Source organism: Capricornis sumatraensis, chromosome 22 (assembly GCF_032405125.1).
Source record: "Capricornis sumatraensis isolate serow.1 chromosome 22, serow.2, whole genome shotgun sequence".
Lineage (NCBI taxonomy): Eukaryota > Metazoa > Chordata > Mammalia > Artiodactyla > Bovidae > Capricornis > Capricornis sumatraensis.
This window is the reverse complement of record NC_091090.1, coordinates 46,251,030-46,276,257: the sequence shown is the minus strand read 5'-3', so window position 1 is coordinate 46,276,257 and position 25,228 is coordinate 46,251,030. Positions and strand designations below refer to the sequence as shown.

Sequence of the window (25,228 nt, the reverse complement as noted above, 5' to 3'; positions counted from 1 at the left end):
CCACCGTGAAGCTGGTCTGAGAGAACTACCCGCCCTGGTAAGGAGTGGAAGTGTGAGGTGCCGGGGGGTGAGTTCCCATGGTGCCTTCGTCTCGCTCTTCCTGAATTTTGATCTAGGCCAAGAAAAGCAACTCTTTGCTCAAGCTCATCTGATTCAGATTTCTATCACTTGCAACTTGACCTTTGGCTTTTGTAGAAACTTGCATAAAAACTGCATTTTCCCTCAAACCAGGAGTTAAAACACTTCACTACAAGCATGCTAATAAGAGAGTCTTTGGAATAAAAATTTATTTTTTAAATCAGATAACCACTTTCAAATGTATCCTGTATGCAAATCCAAATGTTTAGGTTTTAGATTTTTAAAATAATACATCATTGTTATCATATACAACTGGAAGGAAAAAAACAGCAGAAACAGTGTAGGCATAAGTTGTTCTAGTTTTTCACATTCAATGTGAACAAACAGAAGAGTATTCTAATCACAGAGAATTAAATATTTTATTTTAGATCATAAGAATATTAGGCCCCCTCAGTTATACAGTAAAATGTAACTGAATATTTGCTTAAGTAATGAAAGGGCTAAGAAATGATTCGGGTTATAAGGAGAGCAGCGTAAGTTATAGATCTGCAGGAAGGTTGGTATTTTCCGAATGAAACCCCGATAAAAGGCTAAACAGGCTCAAACATTTTCTATAAAGAGTAAATCACTCCTGATTAACGTTTTTGCTCCAGTGTCAGCAAAGTCACAACACATGTGATGAACGTATGTTAACAGCCAGTTTTCGAGACGTGAGTTCCATAGTGCTGTCTATACGACATTTGTTCAGGAATGACGCCAAAATTCTCAGTACACGGCATATCGGGGGGAGAGAGGTCCCTGCCAACGCTGACACAGCTGGTTAGCAGGAGGAGAGGCTGCGGAGGAGCCTGGGACAGAAGGAAGAGCTCGTCACTCTGCACGGCAGCAAAGGGACACGGCAGCAAAGGGACACGGCAGCAAAGGGACACGGCCGAGGCTCGGCCACAGACCCTGCGGCTCAGGAGTTTGGTTTTCAAAGAGCTCAGAGCAAGATGGCTGGCTTGAGTCAAGCCTTTCTTCCTGAACCAGAGACTTCTCGACTGGTACTTGACATACTTAAGCGGAAAGATGACGAAGACCTTCAGCTGTAGTTTTGTTAGCTATCGAGCTGGAAAAGTACTTAGAGGAGGGCTGAAACCAGCAAGGAAGTCAGAATTCACGTTTTCTCTAAAGAACCATGCACACAAACAGGCTTGCTGGTGAAGGGGACAGGAAAGGAGTCGGGCTGCAGTTTAAGCTCTTTTAAAAAAGATAAAAAGCAGGGGAGTGTAGAGAAGGTACGGAGGAACCTTCTGAATGGTTCGTGCGTGAACTGGAAATAAGGACTCAGGCCACTTGACATTCAGGGTTAGGAACCTGTGTCTGGAGGGGTGATCTTCAGGACCTCGCTATGGCCAATTCCCCCATGTGCTAGACGCAGGGAGTTTCATCAGGCATCTTCTCCCTTCTGAGTGCTAATACCGAATTTCCTCTAAGCCAGCTGAGCTCAGGAACTGTCGCACAGCATCCAGCCCCGGCCACTTACAGGCTCACAGACGGCTGGGTGAGTGCTGGCAGGGGTATACTTGCATTTCTGGCTCCTGTGCTTTCAAATAGAATATATGTGACTAAATAGAGAACACGGTCCCGAACTGGCAGTCCAGGCCACCAAGAGCAGGGTTCGTTGTTCCCCAAGGCTGGGGAGGTGTGGGCTGGTACTTTGGAGGAATCCACTGCAGCCAGTGACAGCCCGGACCAAGTGACAGGTGGGTGCCGCCCACCCTCACTAGGAGGAATGTCACATGAAATACTGTTGGCAGAGGACAGAAAGTCATCCAGCTGAATGTTATTTAAAAAATATTTTATCGGAATATAAGGTCACTTTGCGAATGCATTGGTACTCGCTTTGAAAGAGGACTGCGGACAGTGCTTTTTCCTCCTGGGACTTCAGTTTGGTGGAGCATGTGTGGCTCCATCCTTCTTCTGGCTCTCCCTAATCAGTTATGTTGCAAAGGTGGGCTTAATGGGAGGTCACTTACTTCACTCTCTAATACTTAGGGCAATTGTTAAATGAACAGCATTTTCTGGAGAACCTTCTCTGAAAGGGAAAGAATATATTGATAAAGTATCTTTTGTGGCAGTTAAGACAACTTTGGATCTAGTTGAAAAAAGATTATTTTTCACTTTGAAATTGATACCACGAATGCCAAAGTATTTGATTTTCATACTAATCTGGAGCTCAGACTCTTTAAGTTACACAAATATTCTCAAACAAGGCAATGACTTACAAAGTTTGGAAATGGCATCCAAAGGACAGAGGACAACTTAGTCACCACTGTGGATGGAAGAGTGATGATGGGTACGTTATTCTACCAGTGTGATCCAGAAGTCTCTATGTGGTTTTTCCACTGGACGAGGTACACACAGATATACACACGCACGTGTGAGAAAGACAGGAAGGAGACATCTGATGTCATCATTTCTTGAATGCTTATTCTCTTCACGTGCAGGTCATTCAAGTAAGACGAGAATGTGCATTTCCAACCCCCCACCCCCACCCCCTAGCTGTATCTAGTAATCTGTTTTAAATGCAGAGGTAAGGTCGCCAGGAGAATGTCTTTAACAACCAAAGAAATTAACCCACATTAGGCTGATACCCGGCAGGACAGTTCTCTAATTTTCAAAGCCTATGACCTGAGCTTGTAATAGGCAAAGGCATCTTCGTTAAAGATATTTCTGGGCAGTACCTACACTAGCTAACTATCTCAGTATTGCTACAGACATCATGCCTTGTGCTGCCCTTGTATCGTGTACAAGCTGAAGAAGGCCATTAGGGTGACGATCACACACACTGAAGGCGACTTCCATGCTGAGAGTTAAGCATGTTTTCTAGGGAGACAGTGTCATCCCTGGAGCATTATGATAGCTCTTAAATCAAGAGGGAGAGGAGGAGGGACCAAGTGAGGGGGAAGGAGGCAGAGGGAGTCTGCACACCAGGAGGCTGGGACAGTCTCCATCCTAATCATAATACTTCATTAGGCAACGAGATTTTCCAGCTGGAAGGCACATAAACAATAAGCAGAATGATAACGAAGATAATGGAAACCAAAAGAAAAAAAAAAATCTCTCTCTGGTGTCAAGTACAGTGTAGCATGAGGCTACCGACTGACTGGACTTGAAACACAGCCTCTGACACAGGGACCGGCTGATGTCACGGTCTGGGTCAGCAGGTGAAGAAGATTCGATGCTCTTGGTTTGGTTACCGTGATTCTTCAGCATTTAGCAAAGCTTCCGTGCCTTTACATGGAGACCCCAAATCCTTGATGAGACAGAAGATTTAAAATTGCAAAGTTATACACATATTTACTTTTGCTATGTCCTGCAAGTTAGACTGAGTTCACTGGTCCAGGGGAGTGGAGTCCTCCTTGCCTTGTCCACCACTCAGAGCTATAAAGTTAACTAAATAGAAGAGATGAAAGAAGCAGTTTTGAAATTTCTTACTTCTCTGCCTTGGTTATTTGTCCATCATTTGCATAAAATAAATAATATACATTAAATTAAAAAATCAGCATTATAATTAGAAATGAGAAAAAAAAAGTACAGCAAGAATCTGGTGTTCTTAAGGCAGAACAATAGAATGCTCTTTAAATAGACACTTTATTATATCCACAGGCGATAAAATCCCAGAGCTACTGTTAGGCACGTAAATACAGATCCTGGAAGAAAAAGAACAATTGTGCACAGTATTAGTTCTATTAAGTTACTTGCAGGAACATCATTTTACTAAAAACAAAACAAAACAAATTAAACAAAACAAAACAGGCATTTATCCTCTAAGAAAGTAAAACCCAAGAAACCTGGCTTGTCCACTGATGTGCCACACTCCATGAAACACCTTCCTATTAAAAAACCCCACAGCTGATATCGTCATCTCCGAAGTACAAATGCGTTCAATATCCAAGGAAACTTCTCAATAAATGTATAGAATCCCAAGAATTCTGTGGTCACAAAGTAAATGCATTGGAGAAGGAAACGGCAACCCACTCCAGTGTTCTTGCCTGGAGAGTCCCAAGGACGGGGGAGCCTGGTGGGCTGCCATCTATGGGGTCGCACAGAGTCGGACACGACTGAAGTGACTTAGCAGCAGCAAAGTAAAGGCACATGTACCACAGAGGGACACACCCTTTAACTCTGTGAGCAAAATTCTATGTTTAAATACTCTTCTACTTCAAAATATTGATACAGAATGTTAAACTTGAGTTAAAATAATGGTTAGGTAATTTTTTTTTGGTACGTGAATCTTTTTCCCTCTTTTGGCTCACAAATTCTGAAAGCAAAATAACTCCTTATAAGAAGTGTCACCCACTGAAGTAGAAAGATCACAACTTCACTATGTGTAAAATGTTCCATCTTGAATGTCACTAAAAATAATTACCAATAACTACAGTTTGATGATAGCATCACATCAAATTTAAGATGCCATGAGTAGTAGCAAAGAAAGTCAGGTACTTTACAAAGAAAGAAAAAAAAATGACATTAATAGTATGATACTTTATCTATTGGAAACTGTAAGATGCCTTCTAATTTCAGAGATGCTAAAGCACGAAAAACGTGTGCTAGAATCAATAAAACGCAATATCTGTCTGTGACTTAATTTATACGTTTATCTTGGGAGTTCCCTAGTGGTCCAGTGGTCAGGACTCTGCATTTCCACTGCAGGGCACGTGGGTTTGATCCCTGGTCGGGGAACTAAGATCGTGCGTGGCTCGGCCAAAAAACTTTAAAATTTATTTTCAGCTCATTTAAACTATCTAAATGTAAGATGGCTTACCTGCTAAATATTTAATATTATCAAGCTTGTGCGACTCAAGCATGGTTTTCAGGCCAGCAACCTCGGTGTCTATCTTTCTGTCTGTTTGTGTGACAGCCCGATCCTGCTGGGCGTGCTTTTAAAACAAAGAGATTCACAGCATTAAACCACACTGGATTTGTCCTTGAGTCCCTTCCCGACAGGGTGCAATCAAGGTACACCCATGGTCAGATTAAGGAGACCTGGGCTTTAGTCTTGAGTTCGAATAGCTTCATGCTATATTCTGCTAGTCAGGGCCTTAGCTATCTCTAGGCCTGTTTCCTTCAGTTTGAAACAAAGATAAAAAGTAACATTGGCCCTGTCTTCACAAAGGCTGTTTAGAGAATCAAGTGCAATTACTGATAGAAGAAAGCTTTTGTAAATTATAGGCAGCTTTACAAGTAAGATTAAGATTAGAAAGCTGGTCTGTTCTCAATGGCAATGAATATACCTCCTCCTTTTGAATTCCTCTCAATAAAAGGTATTCAAAACATGCTTTAAGGAACCCTCTTACACTGTTGGTGGGAATGCAAACTAGTACAGCCACTATGGAGAACAGTGTGGAGATTCCTTAAAAAACTGGAAATAGAACTGCCGTATGACCCAGCAATCCCACTGCTGGGCATACACACCGAGGAAACCAAAACTGAAAGAGACGTGTACCCCAAGGTTCATCGCAGCACTGTTTACAATAGCCAGGACATGGAAGCAACCTAGATGTCTATCAGCAGATGAATGGATAAGAAAGTTGTGGTATATATACACAATGGAGTATTACTCAGCCATTAAAAAGAATATATTTGAATCAATTCTAATGAGGTGGATGAAACTGGAGCCTATTATACAGAGTGAAGTAAGCCAGAGAGAAAAACACCAATACAGTATACTAACACATATATATGGAATTTAGAAATATGGTAATGATAACTCTGTATGCGAGACAGCAAAAGAGACACAGATGTATAGAACAGTCTTTTGGACTCTGTGGGAGAGGGTGAGGGTGGGATGATTTGGGAGAGTGGCACTGAAACATGTATAATATTATATGTGAAACGAATCGCCAGTCCAGGTTCAATGCATGATACAGGATGCTCGGGGCTGGTGCACTGGGATGACCCAGAGGGATGGTATGGGGAGGGAGGAGGGAGGGGGGGTTCAGGATGGGGAACACGTGTATACCTGTGGCGGATTCATGTTGATGTATGGCAAAACCAATACAATATTATAAAGTAATTAACCTCCAATTAAAATAAATAAATTTATATTAAAAAAACATGCTTTAAAAAATGAATGGAATCTTAGGTAGGTAATCGAAAAGCAACAGCGCTTGCTGACACTATTTCTATTCATATTTTTAAAAAGTTTTCTTCTTTTATAATTCAAATACCAAGTGTTTTATTATGAGGCATGGCTATACCAAGGGCCTTTATGAGTTCTTTCCCAAATATAATAGTTAAACCAGATACATAGTTAACACCCAAAGGGTAGTGAGTTTGGCTGATGTTATAAAGCTTTGTAACACTTCATTAATGTAAATGCATTAAAGCATGGGAAATACTTCCTAAAAATCCCAGGGCAAGTAAGTAGTCCCCTGTGGTGAACAGTTCAGGTAATGAATAAGGAAATAAACGCATGGATGAGTAAAATATTCCAGAGGATGAGTTCAGTATTCTCTCATGGAAGTCTCTTCCAGGTTTCAGAGGTCCCAGGTAATAAGGACAGAAAAGAAGTTATCCATGCCATGAATTAAAAATAAAGTAAAAAACAACAACAACTCCATTCCTTATTTATTCCTCAATTAAAATAAGTACTTTGTTAAGCACCAAAAAATTCCCATGATACTCTACTTCTGGGTATGTATACCCAAAAGAATTAAAAACAGGGACTCCAACAGATATCCACAAGCCCACAATTAAAGCACTATTCACAATGGACATAAAGATAATCAAAATGTAGTATGTCCATACAAGGGAATATTTAGCTTTAAAAAGGACGGGGATTCTGACATATGTTACAACATGCATGGACCCTGAGGACAGAAAGCTAAGCAAAATAAGCCAGTTACAAAAAGACAAATACTGTATGATTCCACTTACACGAGGGACTGAGAGTGGTCAAATTCACAGAGGCAGAAAATAGAATGATGGTAGCCAGCAGGAGGAAGAAAGAGCTACTGCGATTAATGGGTAGAGTTTCAGTTTTGCAAGATGAGAACTGAATCTTTTCTTACCAGTGACACCATTTCTGTTTTTATTTCCAGCAGCTTCCTTTCGTTTAACGAATACTGAAACAAACATGTAACAGGTTAGATTCTGATTTATTCCTTTCTTCCTTCTCTGGTACCTTAAATATTCTGGTCTCAGTACTTCCAAGAATATGTACCATGAGCAGTCACCCCTAGGATAAAGCAGCCTACCTGCTTTCTCCTTTTGACCTTTTTAAAATCTTGTTTATATTCACTCATTGCTTCAACATCTAGATTCCCTTTCGTCATCTTCTACCTCTCTCTCGATTGGTTTTCACCTCTTTGCTGTGATGTCTCTAAGTCCCTCCCACTATTATGCTAGCATTGCCTGGGACCAATTTAGATGGATGCTGAGTCACAGGCTTTTCAGCTTTGGGAGGGTTGAAAAAAGTAGGGTTAACAATTCAATTTAAGCTATCCCATCTTAACTACAAACAAAATTGGCACTATTTGAAGCTTAGACAAAAGAGAAAAGACATAAAGTTGGGAAAAAAATAATTTCAAGGATTATTATTCTGTGACACAGATGCTGCCTTCTGATTATAAAACACTACATAAATACACAGATTCAAGAAATACACTAAACCATCACATGTTGGTTTTAATTGAAAAAAAAAACAAAAACAAAAGACAAATCCATGTGGGCATTGTCACAATCCAATGTTATTAAGGGAATTGACTAGTTCTACTCAGAATTAAAATGATACCTTGCCTTTTTTGCTATTAATGACTGTGTGATTCTGTCAATACTGAAACCAAAATCAGGCATGTTTCCTTAGTGGTAGGCATTAGGATTTGCCTAGGCAAATAAAAATTTGTAATTTAAGTGAAGAATTAAAAAAATCCTCAATAAATTAACACTTGTTATGGGGGGAAATTAATGCTTTTGAAGTCTCTAGAAACTTTCTAGCTATAAATGACCCCCTATGACTACCAGGGGGATAGAGTATAAAAACAGCATTGCTTAGGAGTTAAAAGAAACAACAACTCAAACCCCAAACCAAGAACTACTTGCAGGACCAAAGAATGCTCATCTCCAGGGTTTCAGAGAGAGCTATGCAACAGATTACCACCAGAGGGCAGGGTGGAATGGGATTTTCTGCATCCCTTAAAATTCCAGCCTTCACTAATACTGACTCAGCCACAAGAGAAAAGACTAAATCTCGACACTGCCATGATTATAAAAGTAGCATCTATCTGGACCCATCTCCCTCTACCCCAAAGCAGTTTATAGGCTGTACTGCATTTGAAACTGGCTGTAAATATCACCACAGTCAATGCTGTTGAAACAGTATTCTAAGTGTATTAAACAAAAGAATGACGGGGTTGGAGAGCTCATCTTCCTCAGTGCAAGTTAAACTCATGCTAGCTGCAGACTAGTAGACTGCTGTCCTGCACTTCAGAGTAATCTGAATTCAGGATTTCCAAAAAGGACTTCTCAGCTAGGTTAATAAGTCACACAAATGGACTGACTTTAATCCATGCTCACAGCCCACATCCCCCATCTCTGAGATCTAGTTCTTCCTGACTTCGTTGCTAGAGGCATCATCCTACATCAAGTGGATTCAGAATTCCTGCTAAGCCTATCTATAACCCTTAAGGGCAAAGGTAACCAAAGGAGTTTTTCATCTTCTAGAAACTAGTCATATGCTAGTGATCATTATATATTTTAGCAACACTAAGTGATTTCCTCTTCATGGGTAAAAGTGTTTCAAGACTAGAAAGGCAGGTAACACTGGCATAATAATTATTCTGCATATCATATGGGGGCTTCCCTGGTAGCTCAGTGGTAGAGAACCTGCCAGCCAATGCAGGAGACACAGGTTTGATCCCTGTGTCGGGAAGATACCCTAGAGAAGAAAATGGCAACCCACTTGCCTGGGAAATCCCATGGACAGAGGAGCCTGGCGGGCTACAGTCCATGGGGTTGCAAAATAGTCAAACATGACTTAGCAAGTAAACAACAACAAACATATGTCATATATATATATATATCCCTTCTGCTTATATACAACCCATATTTCGTGGTATCTTTTCAGTAATGAAAGTTTTATTTTTCAGTTATTTTTCCTAACTAAAAATCTCAATTTAGCATAACTTAAAGAATCATTTAGAATCTGCATTTCAAAACAATATATGGAAATAGTTTTCAAACCCTCAATTTTTAATGTAGAATTTAACATTATTTAATATTTACAATTTAATATGATCTAAGTCAGATAATCAACTTAACTTCTGCAAAATCAGGACCAGTGGAGATTTAGGTTAATATCGAAGAGATCAAGATAAAACAATTTATTCATGTCTAAGTGACAAAGAGTTTAGTATCTCTGAAACAAACAAGATTCAAACTTGACTTGACCAAGATTTTAATTTTAATGTTGCTTTTTAAAGTCCTAATCCAAAATACAGTTGAAATAAAGAAACACCATGTGTAACAATCATATACAGGTAAATATTTAACAGTACTTATGACCTGTAAATAACCTTAGACTTGACCAAATGTTCCGTCTTGCAAAGAAATTAATTCATGTTCTATTTTTAAATAAAGAAACATACCAGTTCTTTCACTCTGCTCTTTTCTAGATTGAAGTCTAATTTGGTATCTGTTCGGACTTTGATCACTTCATCCTAGTGGGAGGGCAAACATCAAAGACAGAAAGAAATCCAAAGTAAGAGACCCAAAGCCTGTGTGGACATGAGCCTGGGCCCACTGTCTGCACTACTTCACCGGAGGGGTCAAGGGTAGGGGCCGGGGCTGTGCGGAGAGATGGAGCTGGAGACGAGTCAGGTCAAGAGACTGGTTAAGCCGCATCTGTGGGGACTTCCTGGTTATTTATACAGATAACCCCCTTTTATGTTGAAGTCAGATGACAGTGGGTTACTGTTGCTTTTAACATCAAGATTCCCAATAAAATCGCCTTGTAGAATTTATGAATCAAGCTGTTCTCTGGACAACTTTGGAAGCAGAGGTGGACTCAAGTGAAATATTAGATTCTGGTTCAAATAAAGCTTTCTGACACTCATCAAAACCTTTTCCTTATTTAACACCAATGTTCTTTCCACTTAAAAAAATCAAGCAGCTGGCATTAGTCAGCTGCCGGGAGCCAGCATGAGGAATCCCGCCCGTGGCAAAGGTCAAGAGGAAGGAAGTCTGACATATGCAAAGGCGTGATTTGGCTTCAGGGGTTCCCCCTGGGTTTTCCTGAACATCTACCCCCAAAACCAGAGTCTGCCTGCCTTAATGTACTGGGCTTTCCACTCTTCTGACATAACAGGGGCTGTCCCCGACCACCTTTCTCTGGAAAGAGTTAACTCAGAGCTCCAGTTAACAGTCTCCTGCATATAAAAAGAATGTCTCGGTTTAAACTCCTTTGATGGCTTTCTAACTTACCTGACCGGTCTGCCCGGACTTTTACAACTTGTGATTATTTACAGCCCCTCAACCACGAGACACACGAAACTTAAAGCATCTTAAAGATATAGAGCCTTTTCTAAACAGCTAAGAATTACATTGGTGATGGGTTTTCATTGTTGAGTCAATGACTGCTGCCAGGCCTCCACATTCTTTATCTTTTAGGCACCTGAAGGATCTTAATCAATGTAATTGGGATATAGAAAAAGGAATATAGTAGTTTTGATGTTAGTAACACTAGACTTTTCAGTTAATTAATTTTCTCTTTGTTATAAATCACTGTATTCCTCTTTCATTGTTATAAATTGTTGTGTCCTTGCTATGTAAGAATGTAACTTTATTTAGTGCTTTCTGAGAGTGGTACCAGGCTTTGGAAAGAACAACACTTTTAAGTTTTCTGGTTGACAGACCCTTATCAGAAAAGGGCCGTAAAATGTTAATTGGCCTTCTGGCCAGAAGATGATGTAAATCACCTAAGACTTGTGTATACAGCTAAGTATGCAGAGAGAAAGCCTGGTCTCGATAGCAGTCAGGGCTGCTGACACTGCATAATTTTGTATTATCCATTGATCTCTATGTACAACCCAAAGTATAAAAAGCCTTTCTGGACAATAGAGGGGGGGCAAGTCACTGGAAAGACTGGGTTCCCCCGGGTCGAATCTCTCTCTCTTTCTTCCTCTACCTCCCTCTCCTTTTCAGGCTGAATTCCCATCTGAGGCGTGGAGGCTCTCTGAGTGTACTTACTTGCCCTGGCTTCTAAGACCCACACGAGAGGGAGCCCAAGGCGGGGCACCCTCTGCTATCCAAGTGGGCGCCGGTGGCCTAACGTAGACGGTGCAAGTTCCTGGTCTTGGAACTTTATTAGTTTTCCACGTAAACCAAGTTATTCAGCCTCTTTTCTCCACTAAATTTTCCTACTATACTATTTCTTCCTAATCTCTTTTTATATTTCTAAATAAATAAGTTTTTCCTCACCACGCCATCCCCACTTCGAATTACCCTGGATCCACTGGGGTTGGACCCCTGCAGTCAGCATTTTAAAATCACATGTAATTCTTCTAAAGACAGTCTCTCCTAAGAGAATGTAAGGATTCCATGTGGCTGTTTTAGAAAAATTTTATTTAAAAATGACTTCATTCCTTCTGGATCACAATTTTCTTAATGGATTTGGTTACAGACATCAGTAACTTATTCTTTGGCTATGTTCTCGGTTACATCTTCCAATATGTACTTTTGAGACATATCACACAAATATTTAACACAGAAGCAAGTTCTTAAGAATACATAAATATTTTGGACATTATATTTATTACTGAACTTGCGTAATTATAAACGAGCAAGCAAACAGGAATGAGGATCTTACCGTTACTTGTTGTTTTAACCGATGGAGCTCAAGTTTTATTTTCTAAAGAAACATTAAAAAGAGGTCAGTCAAGGATATGTTTGGAAGGTTAGAAGAAAAACATAAGACTTGGTAATAAACATATATTACAGCATGCATCTATGAGCAAGTTCTTCAAGTTCTTTCCTCAATTCAACATGAATTTAGCCATGTTTAGAACACAACGGTAACTGAACAGTCTCAGAAGCAGAAATGATCACTGGTCGTGCCAGGATGGTACTATAGTCATCGTGTGTCTTGAGGGCTTTCAATTCATGTTGAAGGCCACATACAATTAGTAACACAACTGTCTTCAATAGTCTCATTTCCCTCCAGAGATGCTTTAGTATCTCTTTCAAGTTTCCTTGTAACTAATTCTGCCCTCAAATAAATGACTTCAAGACAGTTTCAAACTTTATCTTTTTTTTCTAGCAAAAGAAGGAATTGTTTGCTAAGTGGGTTCTTGTAAGATCAAGACCAACAGGTGATAAATGAACTTCCTTCACGGGACTCTAAACAGGACTGAAAACAAAAGGAAGATGTGGAGACAGTACCTATTTAAACACTGGTCTCATACGCCCACGTAAGACTTGAAGAGATATTTTACAGCAGCACTTACTCGTAATAACCCCAAGCTGGGAACAACTCTAGTATGGATCACAGTAGAATAACGCAGCATGTTCTGATAATACTATGAACGATGGAATAGAGTGACCTATTGCTGCAAGACACACTTGTGATTCCACTGATAAAGTTCTGGAAGAGCAAAACCAGTTAACGGCCATGTAAGTTGGCCATAGTGATTTTGGCTGTGGGAGGAGTGGCTAGAGTGGGTGACGGCAGGTCTTGGGGGGCCAGCCAAGGGCCACTTCTTCATCTGAGGTGTGCACTTCTTTGTACACTTTTGTGTACACGCATTATACCTCCATATCCTAATAGAAAAGCACTTGATAAATATGAGTGGCTCTTTAGTTTTACCTCATTTTCTGATCTGAGGGCTGAAAATTCACTCTTCTCCAAAATAATCATATCTTTTTTCACGTTAGCGATCTGAGACATTATTTGCTGAAGAGTGATCTCCTGGGAAAAGAAAAATGAAACATATAAACCTCATCTGGCCTAGGAAGTCCACCTCCTACCACCTCAACCTGAGATCATCTCAATGAGAAACCAGGACATGGGCACGTAGAAAGAGGTTCAGCAACGTCCTCCTCCGTCTCCAAATGAGAAAAGAGGAAGAACTCTAGGCCAGTATCAGCACCAGATGAATCACGGTTAACAGTGGCAGTCAGAGGACCGCCAGCTACAATTCGGGCTGCACTTCCATTTATGAAAGCATTCTGCTGTTCGACTGCTCAGGTGTGCCTGACTCTTTGCGACCCCATGGACTGCAGCAGGCCAGGCTTCCCACCTCCCAGAGTTTGCTCAAATGCATGTCCACTGCATAGCTGACTAGAAGAGTTAGTTTTCAAACTTAATGATTCTATAGAAGTTGAAATAACAGCTCTGAATAAGTAGATTTTATGCCACTCTAGCCATTTGCCTCTCGTCTATATTAAAATTGCTATATGCTGGGTCTTCCCTGGTGGCCCACTAGCTCTATCTGCTCACGAGCCCCAGCAAAGCTACCTGCTGCATCTTGGTGACCATATCTTTGTAGACGATATCCATGTTGGCCTCCATGATCTTCATCAAGGCAGATACGACGACTTCTGCTTGTTGAGTAGTAAACCCTAGGCAAACACACAAAGACAATTACTCAGGAGACCATAGTTGTCAGAATCCAAAAAAAAAAAATCCTTCACTGAAAGGGAGAAAAGACAAAGTTACACCTGCAGGTGAATGTCTGAATTTAGAAGCAGCTGGAAAGTTTAGCATGGCAAGAGGTTGGAGTCTAGTCACAGGCTGTGATGTATCTGTCACTTGGGACAAGTTGGACACATGAGTGTTTACATGACTGTTTCCTCATGTAAAATGAGGGGTGGGGCTGACTGAGCTCTGACGTCCCTCCAAAGGGTCAAAAACCATGTTTTCAGAGAATGTCTAATGACAGGAGATATCTGCTCTGCAAGGTCAAGTGAAAAGATGCAAGACTCAAAAATACAGATATTATACAAGTTATTGCTTTTGTAACTTATGAAAGAGTCTAGGTAGCTGTTATTTTCTTCTGTGTTGTCTTAATTTTCTACAATGGATATGACTTCTTCAATTTTAAAGTGTATATATTAGTAAAAAATAATTACATCAAGTAGAGAAAGTTTATTTCCAGCACAAATTGGTCAAGTCAATGGCTATACAATAATAATTCAGCTGTTAATTTAATGTTAAAAGACAAAAATCAGTTCTTACATTTTTCCCTCCACAATCTTCCTCAATCACTAGTGAGGAAAGCCCAAATTGGAAAGAATATATTCTTTTATATTCAATAAATGATGCTGAACTGAATTATATAAAGACTCAACTTAGCAGTGCTACTATTTTTAATAACTATAGGTACTAACATATTTCACATTGAAAATTCTAATTAAAATGCTTAATTTTAAATATTTAAGATGCATAAGTACCTGGTATATAATTCTGTTAAATACTTTCATCTATAAGAACTTCAGAAGAATGTACTGATTCTTATAATTAGTTCATGGCATATTTGTCTGGATAAAGTTATACCTGATTCAATCTGGATGAGATTAAGCATGGGACTATACTGAAAAAGAACAAAGAAACAAATTCAAAGAAGACAAAAAGACCTCCAAAAACCTATTCTTTTCACTTTATTCAAAATCCTTTTATTTTTAATGTGTGGGTCATGAACAGCTAGCAAAAAAACATCACTCAAATGTTAACAGTTTAGCTCTGACTGGGATTCAGAGTAGTTTTTCTTGGTTCTTTCCTGTTTTCCTAATTTTAAAAAAATCAACAAGTCTTTTGCAATTTTTAAAATTTATTAATAAGAGTTCATAATTAAACATAATTAGGCTTGAGGATTATAAAGAAAAGAAAAAGAGAAACCAAAGTGGACTTACACTGATAAGAAAAGAGATAAACTTTACAGCCTTATAATTTAGAACCACCTACAGGAGGAGAAAGGATAAGAACAGGGAGAAGTTAAGCCTGAAAACTTCTGGGATACCAGATCCAAATGAATTCTTTCTATTAATAGGAAAGGGAGGTGGGACAAAATCAGGGCCAGTGAGATTACGGACAGAGGAAGTTCTATGAATCAGGAGCCATAACTCCAGAGGGGATAAAAAAGGATAAAGGACAGAGCATTCCCCCAGGGGTCCTTCCTGCTCTTACCCTAACCCAGCCATCATCCAGGTAAGCACTTTCACATCCTACACCCACTGGGGTCCTTACATCACTGGTTTTGAAATAGGCAAATACTCACGGGCCAGGGTTTTAAATCAAGAAAAGTAGGAATTACATATGTTGAAACATTCAACATCTATTATTTTTGTCAAAAATAAATAAACGGATTCTGAAAGGCAGGAGAAACAAACCCCACCTTTCATGGGAGAAAGGCTTTGGGTCCACTGCAGCTACCTGGCCGCAGTCACACTTAACAAAATAAATGACGTCCTCTTAACACGTCAGACATCTAGCGCATGTAGATACGCTCCTATTATCTCTGGAATGTCTTTTTTACAACTGGTTACTTCGAATACAAAAGATCCATGAAAAAGAAAAAAGGAAAGAAAAAGAAAAGTGGAAAAAAGACTTCTGCTTATCCAGATAATTTTAGATGCCCCTCTTACTTCTACTTTTCTTTCTAAAATTCTGAGTAGAAAGAAGTCGTGGTGGAAAAGGCTGACTGTTTCAAGTTTGAGATGAAAAAGCTGTAAAAATTATCACAGAGCATGTGACAGTTTTCCCAACGTGCATTCAGGACATTGCTTAACACTCACAAGGGCTCTCTGGAATTCTTAGTACACCCATGCTCCAGAGGTGGGCGGCTGGGAACTGAGAAGGGAGAAAGACTGTGAGGCCAAGCAGCTGCAAGCTTGCAGAGCCTGAAACCAGAGCCGCTAACTAACCCACGTACGCACAGAAGGACCCACCCCATCACCGTGTTCTGGGTAGATAAAGCACATTAACACAGGGCAGCTTTGCAGATATGAACACGCATAACCGGATGGATGACTGTACTATAGCACAGACTGATGTATTTCAAAGGCATAAGCTATGGTATCTGAGATTCTGATTGTGAGAGTATATGTGTTCACGGTTTAAAGAATTATCAATATAATATGTATTAAACTTACATTCTGCATTTGCCTGCTGCTGCTAAGTCACTTCAGTCGTGTCCGACTCTGTGTGTCCCCACAGACGGCAGCCCACCAGGCTCCCCCGTCCTTGGGATTCTCCAGGCAAGAACACTGGAGTGGGTTGCCATTTCTTTCTCCAATGCATGAAAGTGAAAAGTGAAAGGGAAGTTGCTCAGTCGCATCCGACTCCCAGCAACCCCATGGATCGCAGCCTACCAGGCTCCTCTGTCCATGGGATTTTCCAGGCAAGAGTACTGGAGTGGGGTGCCATCGCCTTCTCCGGTGCATTTGTCTAGACAAGATTAAATATGAGACTGCTACCTATATACTAAGTGTACTTTCATTAGCTGCCATACATATCAGAGTAATCTTTTACATCAGTTGGTTCAAGAGCAGTAAGAGAAAATGTCAGTCTGAATATTTTTTTAAAACCACAGTAAGCTGAAACGATCAATAACTGCTGCTCCGCAACATTTTAATTTCACAAAAAATTTTAGAGCACACGAGATGCACAGGAATAAAACTGTCCCTTCCGGCCTTAGACAGCTGTCCTAGGAGCCATTCCTGAGTTTTGCTGGCTTGTGTCTAATTTTTAACCTGTAACACTAATCTTTAACTTCCAGAGTGATGTTATAAACATACACTTCACTTGGACAAAGAGAAAACGTAGGAGAAAAGTCTCAATTGTACTGATGAAGCAAAAATGCCCTTAAACAGAAAAAAAAACAAGGAACTTAAAAACATGGAGACTGATCAAAAGGCAACTTGTAGACTTCAAAGTCAAAGAGAAATATGAGAAATTAGGTGAGACCATCAGGAAGCCGGGAGGTACAGTGTTTCTCGATGACACCGAGTGACCACTGGCAGAGGATTACCATTCTCCTCGAGCACACACACTAAGGCATGGGTGTCAAAGTACAGCTTCCTGTTCCCAGAAGAGGCGAACTCTCTCCTTCTGCTGTCCAGCTGCAGATTCCCAGCACAGAGGCTCAGGTCTAGAAAGGAAAGGACACTGTGGTTCAAAACAGGACCTGATGGCAAAGGCAACTCAGCATCAGGAAAAAAAAAAACCAAAAACGCACAAGGCACACACCTCAAAGGCCTATTTTTTAAATTAACAACGGCTTTATTGAGACACACCTCACATGCATATGACTCACCCATTTGCAATGCATACTTCAGTTGTTTTCAGTATATTTACAGAGCTGTGCAATTGACCCACAACTAACTTTAGAAGACTTTCATCGATCCCAAAGAAATCCTAGACCCTCTAGCTACCCTCTCTCATTTCCCTGCTCCGTGCTCCCCAACCTCAGCAATCCCTTAATCTATCTTCTGTCTCTATGAATTTGCCTACTCTGGACATTTCATTTGAACAGAATCATTAAGTATATGATATCTTGTGACTGGTTTCTTTCACACAGAGTGGTATTTTCGAGGTTCACCCCACTGTGTTCTATGTCAGTATCTTTTTATTGCCGAGTAATATTTCATTGTACAGATATGCCAGTTTTTTTTTTTAAACTTTGTCACCAGTTAAAGGACTAACTGTATGAAGGTTCTAATTTCTCCACATCCTCAACACTGTTATTATCTGTCTTTTTTATTATAATTATCCTAGTGGGTGTCAAGTGGTATCTCTCTGTAGTTTTGATTTGCATTTCCCTGATGCTGAATATCTTTTTATGTGTTTACTGGCCATCTGTATATCTTTGGAGAAATATACTTTCAGACCCTTCGCCCATTTTTTAAAAACTGGGCTATCTTTTTATTACTGAGAGGTTTTTTTTTTTATCTTAAGATAAGTTAAGTCCAATTTATCTTTTTTCTTGGTCCTTTTGCTTTTGGTGTCACAACTAAGAAGCCACTGGCAGATGTGAGCACAGAGATTGACATCTGTTTTCTAAGGGTTTTGCAGCTTTAGTCTTCACGTTTAGGTCTTTGATCCATTTGAGGCAGTTCTGTATATGGTGTGAGACGGGGGTTCAACTTCATCCTTTCACATGTGGATGTCCAGTTCTTTCAGCACTATTTTCTCCCTTAAACTGTCTTGTGACTCATCAAACATTCAACCGATCTTAAGTGGGTGGGTTTATCTGTGGACTCTCCAGTCTAGTCCATTGATCTGTATGTCTGTCCATCTGCTAGTGCCCCATTTTCTTGATTACTTGTAGCTCTGTGATAAGTTCTGACACCAGGAAGTGAGTTCTTTTTGTTCTTTTTCAAGATTGTCTCGGCTATTTTGAGTCCATTGCATTTCCATATAAATTTTAGGATTATATCGTATCAATTTCTGCAAAGAAGCTCCTTAGAACTGTGATAGAGATTGTATTAAATCTGTAGGTCAATTTGGGGAAGCAGTACCATCTTGAAAATATTAAAGTCTTCCAACCATGAACATGGAATGTCTATTTATTTAGGTCTTTAATTCCTTTACTGTTATATATAGATTTCAGAATATAACTTTTGTGCTTTTGTTGTTGTTAAATTTAAGGATTTTATTCTTTTTGATGCTACTGTTACTGGGGTTGTTCTTTAGATTTTTCAGACTGTTCATTGCTAGTATATAAAAATACAACTGAGTTTTGTTTTTATAGAATTTGTATGCTGATCTTGTCTCCTGCAATCTTGTTAAATTTGTGTATTAGCTGTGAAAGTATTTTAATGAATTCCTTAGAGTTTTCCATGTACAAGGTCATGTCATCTGTGAATAGTGATCATTTACTTCTTCTTTTACAATCTGGATGCCTTTTCATTTTCTTGCCTAACCGTACTGGCTAGAACTTCTGGCACCGTGTTCAGTTGAATAGTGAGAGCAGATCCTTGTTCTTGACCTTGGGGGGAGAAGAATCTTGCCTTTCACTATGAAGTATGAAGTTCACTGCAGGTGTTTCAGATGTCCTTAATCAGGTGAGGCAGGTTGCTTCTGATCCAGATTTGTCATGAATGGATTATGGAATTTCATCAAAGTCTTCATTTTTTTCCATGATCGTGTGGTTTTCCTCCTTTACACGGTGAATGTGGTGTGCTACACAAACTGATTTTCTGATGATAAGTGAACCTGCTGTTCCTGAGACGGGGCCCACTTGGTCATGGCGCTGACTCCCTCTTACACATCGCTGGATTTGGTTTGTTAGTATTTTCATAACAGATTTTTGTCTGTAGTTTTCTTTCCTTACTTTGTAAAAGTCTACCTTTGGGGAGACATGTTCTAACAATTCATATATTACCTGTTACATGAATTTTTGTGTGTTTAACCACAGATCCAACCTGTTTTGCAAATTTGTTTCAAGATGCTCATTTGATTTTTAAAATGTTTTTGGCCACTCCTCATGATATGTGGGATCCTAGTTCCCTGACCAGGGATTGAACCTGCAGCCCCTCTACATGAAGGGTGGAGTCCTAAGCACTGGACAGCCCAGGAAGTCCCTCCCAGTGCTCATTTGAAGGAGGCAGCATAGTAATGGTTTCCTGGTTTTTGTATTCCACAAACCATAAAAGTAGTTTTAAAATGACAGGGAACAACTGCAAAATGAACTTGTAATTTTTATCAAGAAAGGCCATTTAAACATAATAGTTTCTTATTCTTACAAGCCTACAAAAACTGACAGCAAAACAGAGATGGACAATATAAAATAAAAATCTTTCAATCAAATGTAATAAACGTAGCTATATAAAAACCAGTCCATCCTAAAGTAAATCAGTCTTGATTATTCATTGGAAGGACCAATGCTGAAGCTGAAACTCCAATTCTCTGGCCACCTAATGTGAAGAACTGACTCACTGGAAAAGACCCTGATGCTGGGAATGATTGAAGGCGGCAGGAGAAGGGGATGACAGAGGATGAGATGGTTGGATGGCATCACCGACTCAATGGACATGTTTGAGTAAGCTCCACAAGTTGGTGATGGACAGGGAGGCCTGGCGTGCTGCAGTCCATGGAGTCACAAAGAGCCAGACACGACTAAGCGACTGCACTACTGAATATAAAAACCTACTACATCTTTGTTCTTACCTTTCTAAGATGCCAGGTATAGAAGAGTGAGAGAAGACAGAATAGTCATCTATTAATTCAGAGTTGAAAAGTTTTCTCAGTAGCTCTCCTAAACATCCTTCAGCTGATCAATTCTATTCTCATCCCCTAAACATTCAAAGGAAATTCCAAGTAAGCAAAAATGTGACATGGACAGGACCCTACAGATCTGATGCTTTTCTGTAAGACAACAGCAGTGGTTCCCAAGTTACTGGAAAGAGTGGGGTGGCTGCAGTCACAGTCTGTACCAAGATAAGGACCAGAGAACCAATAATCACTTTGTACCAAGCACTGTTTGCAGACCAACAAAACATAAAATGCAGCAACTACTTTTGTATGTGTGTGTCAAACAGTAAAAACAAAACAAACAAAAATACTTGAGAGTTGCTTAGATTCAAAGAAGCACTTGCCTACAGTATAAGGCCCTTGACAAGGCACACAAAGCTCATCCTAGTTTAGCCCACTCACCCCTTTAGCTTTTGTTCTGGCCAACTAAGCTATTCTGTTTCCCACACTATCAGACTCTGTACTCCATCCTTAAGCTTGGCTTGCTTCCCTTTCTCAACTGGTAAATTTTAAGCATCCCTTTTACCCCTCTTCATCTAATCTGACAGTGTGGTCAGTTCAGTTCAGTCGCTCAGTCGTGTCCGACTCTTTGCGACCCCATGAATTGCAGCACGCCAGGCCTCCCTGTCCATCACCATCTCCCGGGGTTCACTCAGACTCACATCCATCAAGTCCGTGATGTCACCCAGCCATCTCATCCTCTGTCGTCCCCTTCTCTTCCTGCCCCCAATCCCTCCCGGCATCAGAGTCTTTTCCAATGAGTCAACTCTTCGCATGAGGTGGCCAAAGTATTGGAGCTTCAGCTTTAGCATCATTCCTTCCAAAGAAATCCCAGGGTTGATCTCCTTCAGAATGGACTGGTTGGATCTCCTTAGTCCAAGGGACTCTCAAGACTCTTCTCCAACACCATAGTTCAAAAGCATCAATTCTTCGGTGCTCAGCCGTCTTCACAGTCCAACTCTCACATCCATACATGACCACAGGAAAAACCATAGCCTTGACTAGACGGACCTTTGTTGGCAAAGTAATGTCTCTGCTTTTCAATATGCTATCTAGGTTGGTCATAACTTTCCTTCCAAGGAGCAAGTGTCTTTTAATTTCATGGCTGCAGTCACCATCTGCAGTGATTTTGGAGCCCCCCAAAAATAAAGTCTGACACTGTTTCATTTCCCCATTTATTTCTCATGAAGTGATGGGATGAGACGCCATGATCTTCGTTTTCTGAATGTTGAGCTTTAAGCCAACTTTTTCGCTCTCCTCTTTCACTTTCATCAAGAGGCTTTTTAGCTCCTCTTCACTTTCTGCCATAAGGGTGGTGTCATCTGCATATCTGAGGTAATTGATATTTCTCCCGGCAATCTTGATTCCAGCTTGTGTTTCTTCCAGTCCAGCGTTTCTCATGATGTACTCTGCATAGAAGTTAAATAAGCAGGGTGACAATATACAGCCTTGACTGACTCCTTTTCCTATTTGGAACCAGTCTGTTGTTCCATGTCCAGTTCTAACTGTTGCTTCCTGACCTGAATGCAGATTTCTCAAGAGGCAGGTTAGGTGGTCTGGTATTCCCACGTCTTTCAGAATTTTCCAGTTTATTGTGATCCACATAGTCAAAGGCTTTGGCATAGTCAATAAAGCAGAAGTAGATGTTTTTCTGGAACTCTCTTGCTTTTTCCATGATCCAGCGGATGTTGGCAATTTGATCTCTGGTTCCTCTGCCTTTTCTAAAACCAGCTTGAACATCAGGGAGTTCATGGTTCATGTATTGCTGAAGCCTGGCTTGGAGAATTTTGAGCGTAACTTTACTAGCATGTGAGATGAGTGCAATTGTGCGGTAATTTGAGCATTCTTTTGCACTGCCTTTCTTTGGAATCCATTATGTTCTGGGCGGGGCATTATGCTACCCTGTAAGGTTCTCTCTGCTAACTCCTCCCAGGTAAGGGAGCAGCCTGTGTTCCTTCCTTATCTCTGTTCTCAGGCCAGGACAGACAACCCTATCATAGCACCTACTACATTTATTTCCATGTCTGTGTTTCATTCCAAGCTCCCCAAGAGTGTCCAGTCAGTTATTTTTGTATCACTAGCATTTAGCAGAGGTCCTGGTACATTGCAGGCCAGAAATAACTTAACAAAATATCCAACTGTATGAATTCTTAGATCCAGATCTATAGACTGTCTACAAAGAAAGTTTGAGATGAACTAATTTCTCCTCTTCACCTATGGTTTTCTCTTTTCACATAAGTGAGGTCACTTAAATCTGGCACCTCTTTTTTCATCCTTTATCTCTGCTGCTGCTGCTGCTAAGTTGCCTCAGTCGTGTCCGACTCTGCGCAACCCCATAGACGGCTAGCCCTGGGCAAAAACGGCCTTTATGAGAAGAGACCGGGACACAGAACAGCCCTCATTGGATGGCAGGTGAATGAATGAGTGTACCTCTTACAGAGCTCTTTACAGGCCACCCCACCCATTTCAGAACAGTGCTGGACTGTTCCATGGGTTAGAGAGCTCAAATATATTTGTGTCTAGAACTGGCTTGATACGATTATTCTAGTCCCAAATTCCTTTTTTCTAATAATAATAATCATTCATGTAATTTAAAACAATACTGCAAGCTTATTTTAAATAAATATTATTGGCTGAAAAATGGAGACGGCCTAGTTATGTGCCACTTGACCCTCCAACCCCAGCTGATGGAAGGTGAAATCCATCTTGCCTCCATCACAGAGCAGGGCCTAGGGACACAGCAGTACTCTGGCACCAGAAGTAGCTCTGGCCCACTTTTCCTTCTTTATTGTGACAACAAATTGAGGTCCAAGAACTATGAATTCCCAGAATTAATAACCAGGAAACAAGGAAACTGAGCTATGATATGTAATTCTCCTTTGGGGACCTTCAGCACATCAAAAGCATACACGAAAGAAGCCCAAAGTTAGCCCTGGACAGAGGAAGAAGCACAAAGTTCCTATTCATAAATCACCCTTAGGTCTAAGTAGCTCTACAGAGAATCCTGGACACCAAACAGACCACTAGGCTGAAGATCAAGAAACAAAATTCTCATTAGCTGTTGGGATCAGGAGAGGAAAAGAAATCACAAGTCACTAGCTTGTCAAAAAAAGAGCAACAAAAGGCAAAGTACAGAAATAAAGACTCACAATTACTGTAGCACACTGACAGCTGACTATTCATTTCCCAGTCTCCTACACAACTCTCCTTCACGCTTTGCAAGAAACTAACCAGTTTCTTGCCCAGCCAAAGATATTCTTAAATTTCAGAAGCAACCAACATTTACTGAGCACTTCTGTTGAGGAAAACATTTTTCAAATAGCCATCAGTGTGGTTAGGGAGAGCTGCTGATGTATATGTATAGACTCCCCAAAGTTAGACTTTTGCTAATAAATAACGGTTACCCCAAATGATATTTTTTTTAATCAACAGTTTTCAGTCTAGTACACTGAGTCTGCTTAGACTTTCCTCATCTCATGCAGGGGAGTGATTGATCTCACGTTCTCAAAGAATTTAATCAAATGCCAGCTTCTCAAAGAAGCTTATTACGAGGACTCCATTTAAATGAGTAACTGGAGGACCACTCCACTTCTCCACCTTTACCCCCTCTATTTTTTCCGACACCATTGATCAGATGTTATTATATACATATATATAATTATATATAATATATGATACTTATGTATATTATAACGTTATTATATTATATACATATAATCTCCTTTGCTAGAATTAAGCTCCAAGAAGTAAAAGAGTTTGCTGACCGATACACCCTGAGTACTTAGAAAAATGCCAGGCACAGTAACGTACCCAAAACAGGGTCTGAAATTAAACTGTGAAACAATCCCTTCGTTTCCTGTAGCTTCGCGCCTCCCATCGCTAGCCTACTACACGCCGTGTGTGCACCCGACCCAGGGGATCTGAGGAAGTACGCACCGCCTTCCCGCAGCCATCAGTCACAACCTGCGCCAGACACCCGGCGCCCGCATCCGGAGGGGTCGGACCTTCCCGTCTGGGGAAGCCCAGGTTAACGCGTGGCCCAGACAGCCTGACCGGACAGTCCCCCGCCCGGGAGAAGACCGGCGACCTCGGCCGGCCTGCCCAGCTCCCGCCGCCCCGGCCCGGCCCTCACCTCTCCTGGAGGACGCCAGGGCGGCCACCCGGCCGAGGCACCGGGGGAGCGCGCCCGCCGCACCCGCGAGGCCCGGGGCCAGGCCCGGCTGGCTTCTCCACACGCCGCCGCGCCCGGCCGGGGAGCCCGGGGGCGCCGGGGGTCCGGAGCGCGGGCGCTCCCAGTCCGCCGGCGGCCGGCGCGGGGCCGCGGCCGCCCGACGCGGGCAGGGCACCAGCAGGAGGAGGAGCAACGGGGAGGCACGTGCCGCGCCGCCACGGACCGCCCGGGCGCCGGGGCGCAGCGCCCCGGGACCGCCGGGTAGCGCGGGCAGGAGGCGGCGCGCGGGGATGCCGCGGCCGCCCGGGCCTCCAGCGCGGCCGGCGGCCAGGAGGAGCAGGAGCCGCCGGCGGCCCGGCGGGCACTTCGGCCTCTCGGCCGCGACGGAGCCGCAGTCCATCCCCAACGCGGTCACTGGCCCGGGAGCGCGCTCATGCCGGTCACGCGCGGCCCCCGCCCGACACCTCCGGCAGAAGCGAGCACGGGCGCCGGCGCCGATCCCGCCCTTTCCTGCCCGCCGGGCGAGGTTCGGGGCCCGCGCCGGGGGCGGGGCAGGGCAGAGGGGCGGGGCTCCGCTCGGGCGCTGGGGGCGGGGCGGGGAGGCGGGGCGAGGAGGCGGGGCTCCGGGCGCGCGCTGGGGGCGGAGCCGGGCTCGTCAACCGGAGCCAGCGCCGGAAGAGAGGGGAGTCTCTCAGTTCAGTCGCTCAGTCGTGTCCGATTCTTTGCGACCCCATGGACTGCAGCAC

The 25,228-nt window shown here is 41.8% G+C and overlaps 1 protein-coding gene across 1 annotated transcript; it reads right to left on the bottom strand.

Moving 5' to 3' along the window:
• Positions 1-294: 294 nt before the first annotated feature.
• Positions 295-24,882, bottom strand: MCUR1 (mitochondrial calcium uniporter regulator 1). Its single transcript, XM_068994325.1, has 9 exons — positions 24,444-24,882; positions 17,088-17,207; positions 13,577-13,680; positions 12,926-13,027; positions 11,930-11,971; positions 9,711-9,782; positions 7,137-7,190; positions 4,889-5,003; positions 295-3,773 (listed from the first exon to the last, which is right to left on the bottom strand). Exons 1-9 carry the CDS (start codon positions 24,880-24,882, stop codon positions 3,718-3,720), a joined length of 1,104 nt encoding a protein of 367 aa, XP_068850426.1. The 3' UTR covers positions 295-3,717.
• Between the last annotated feature and the right edge of the window lie 346 nt (positions 24,883-25,228).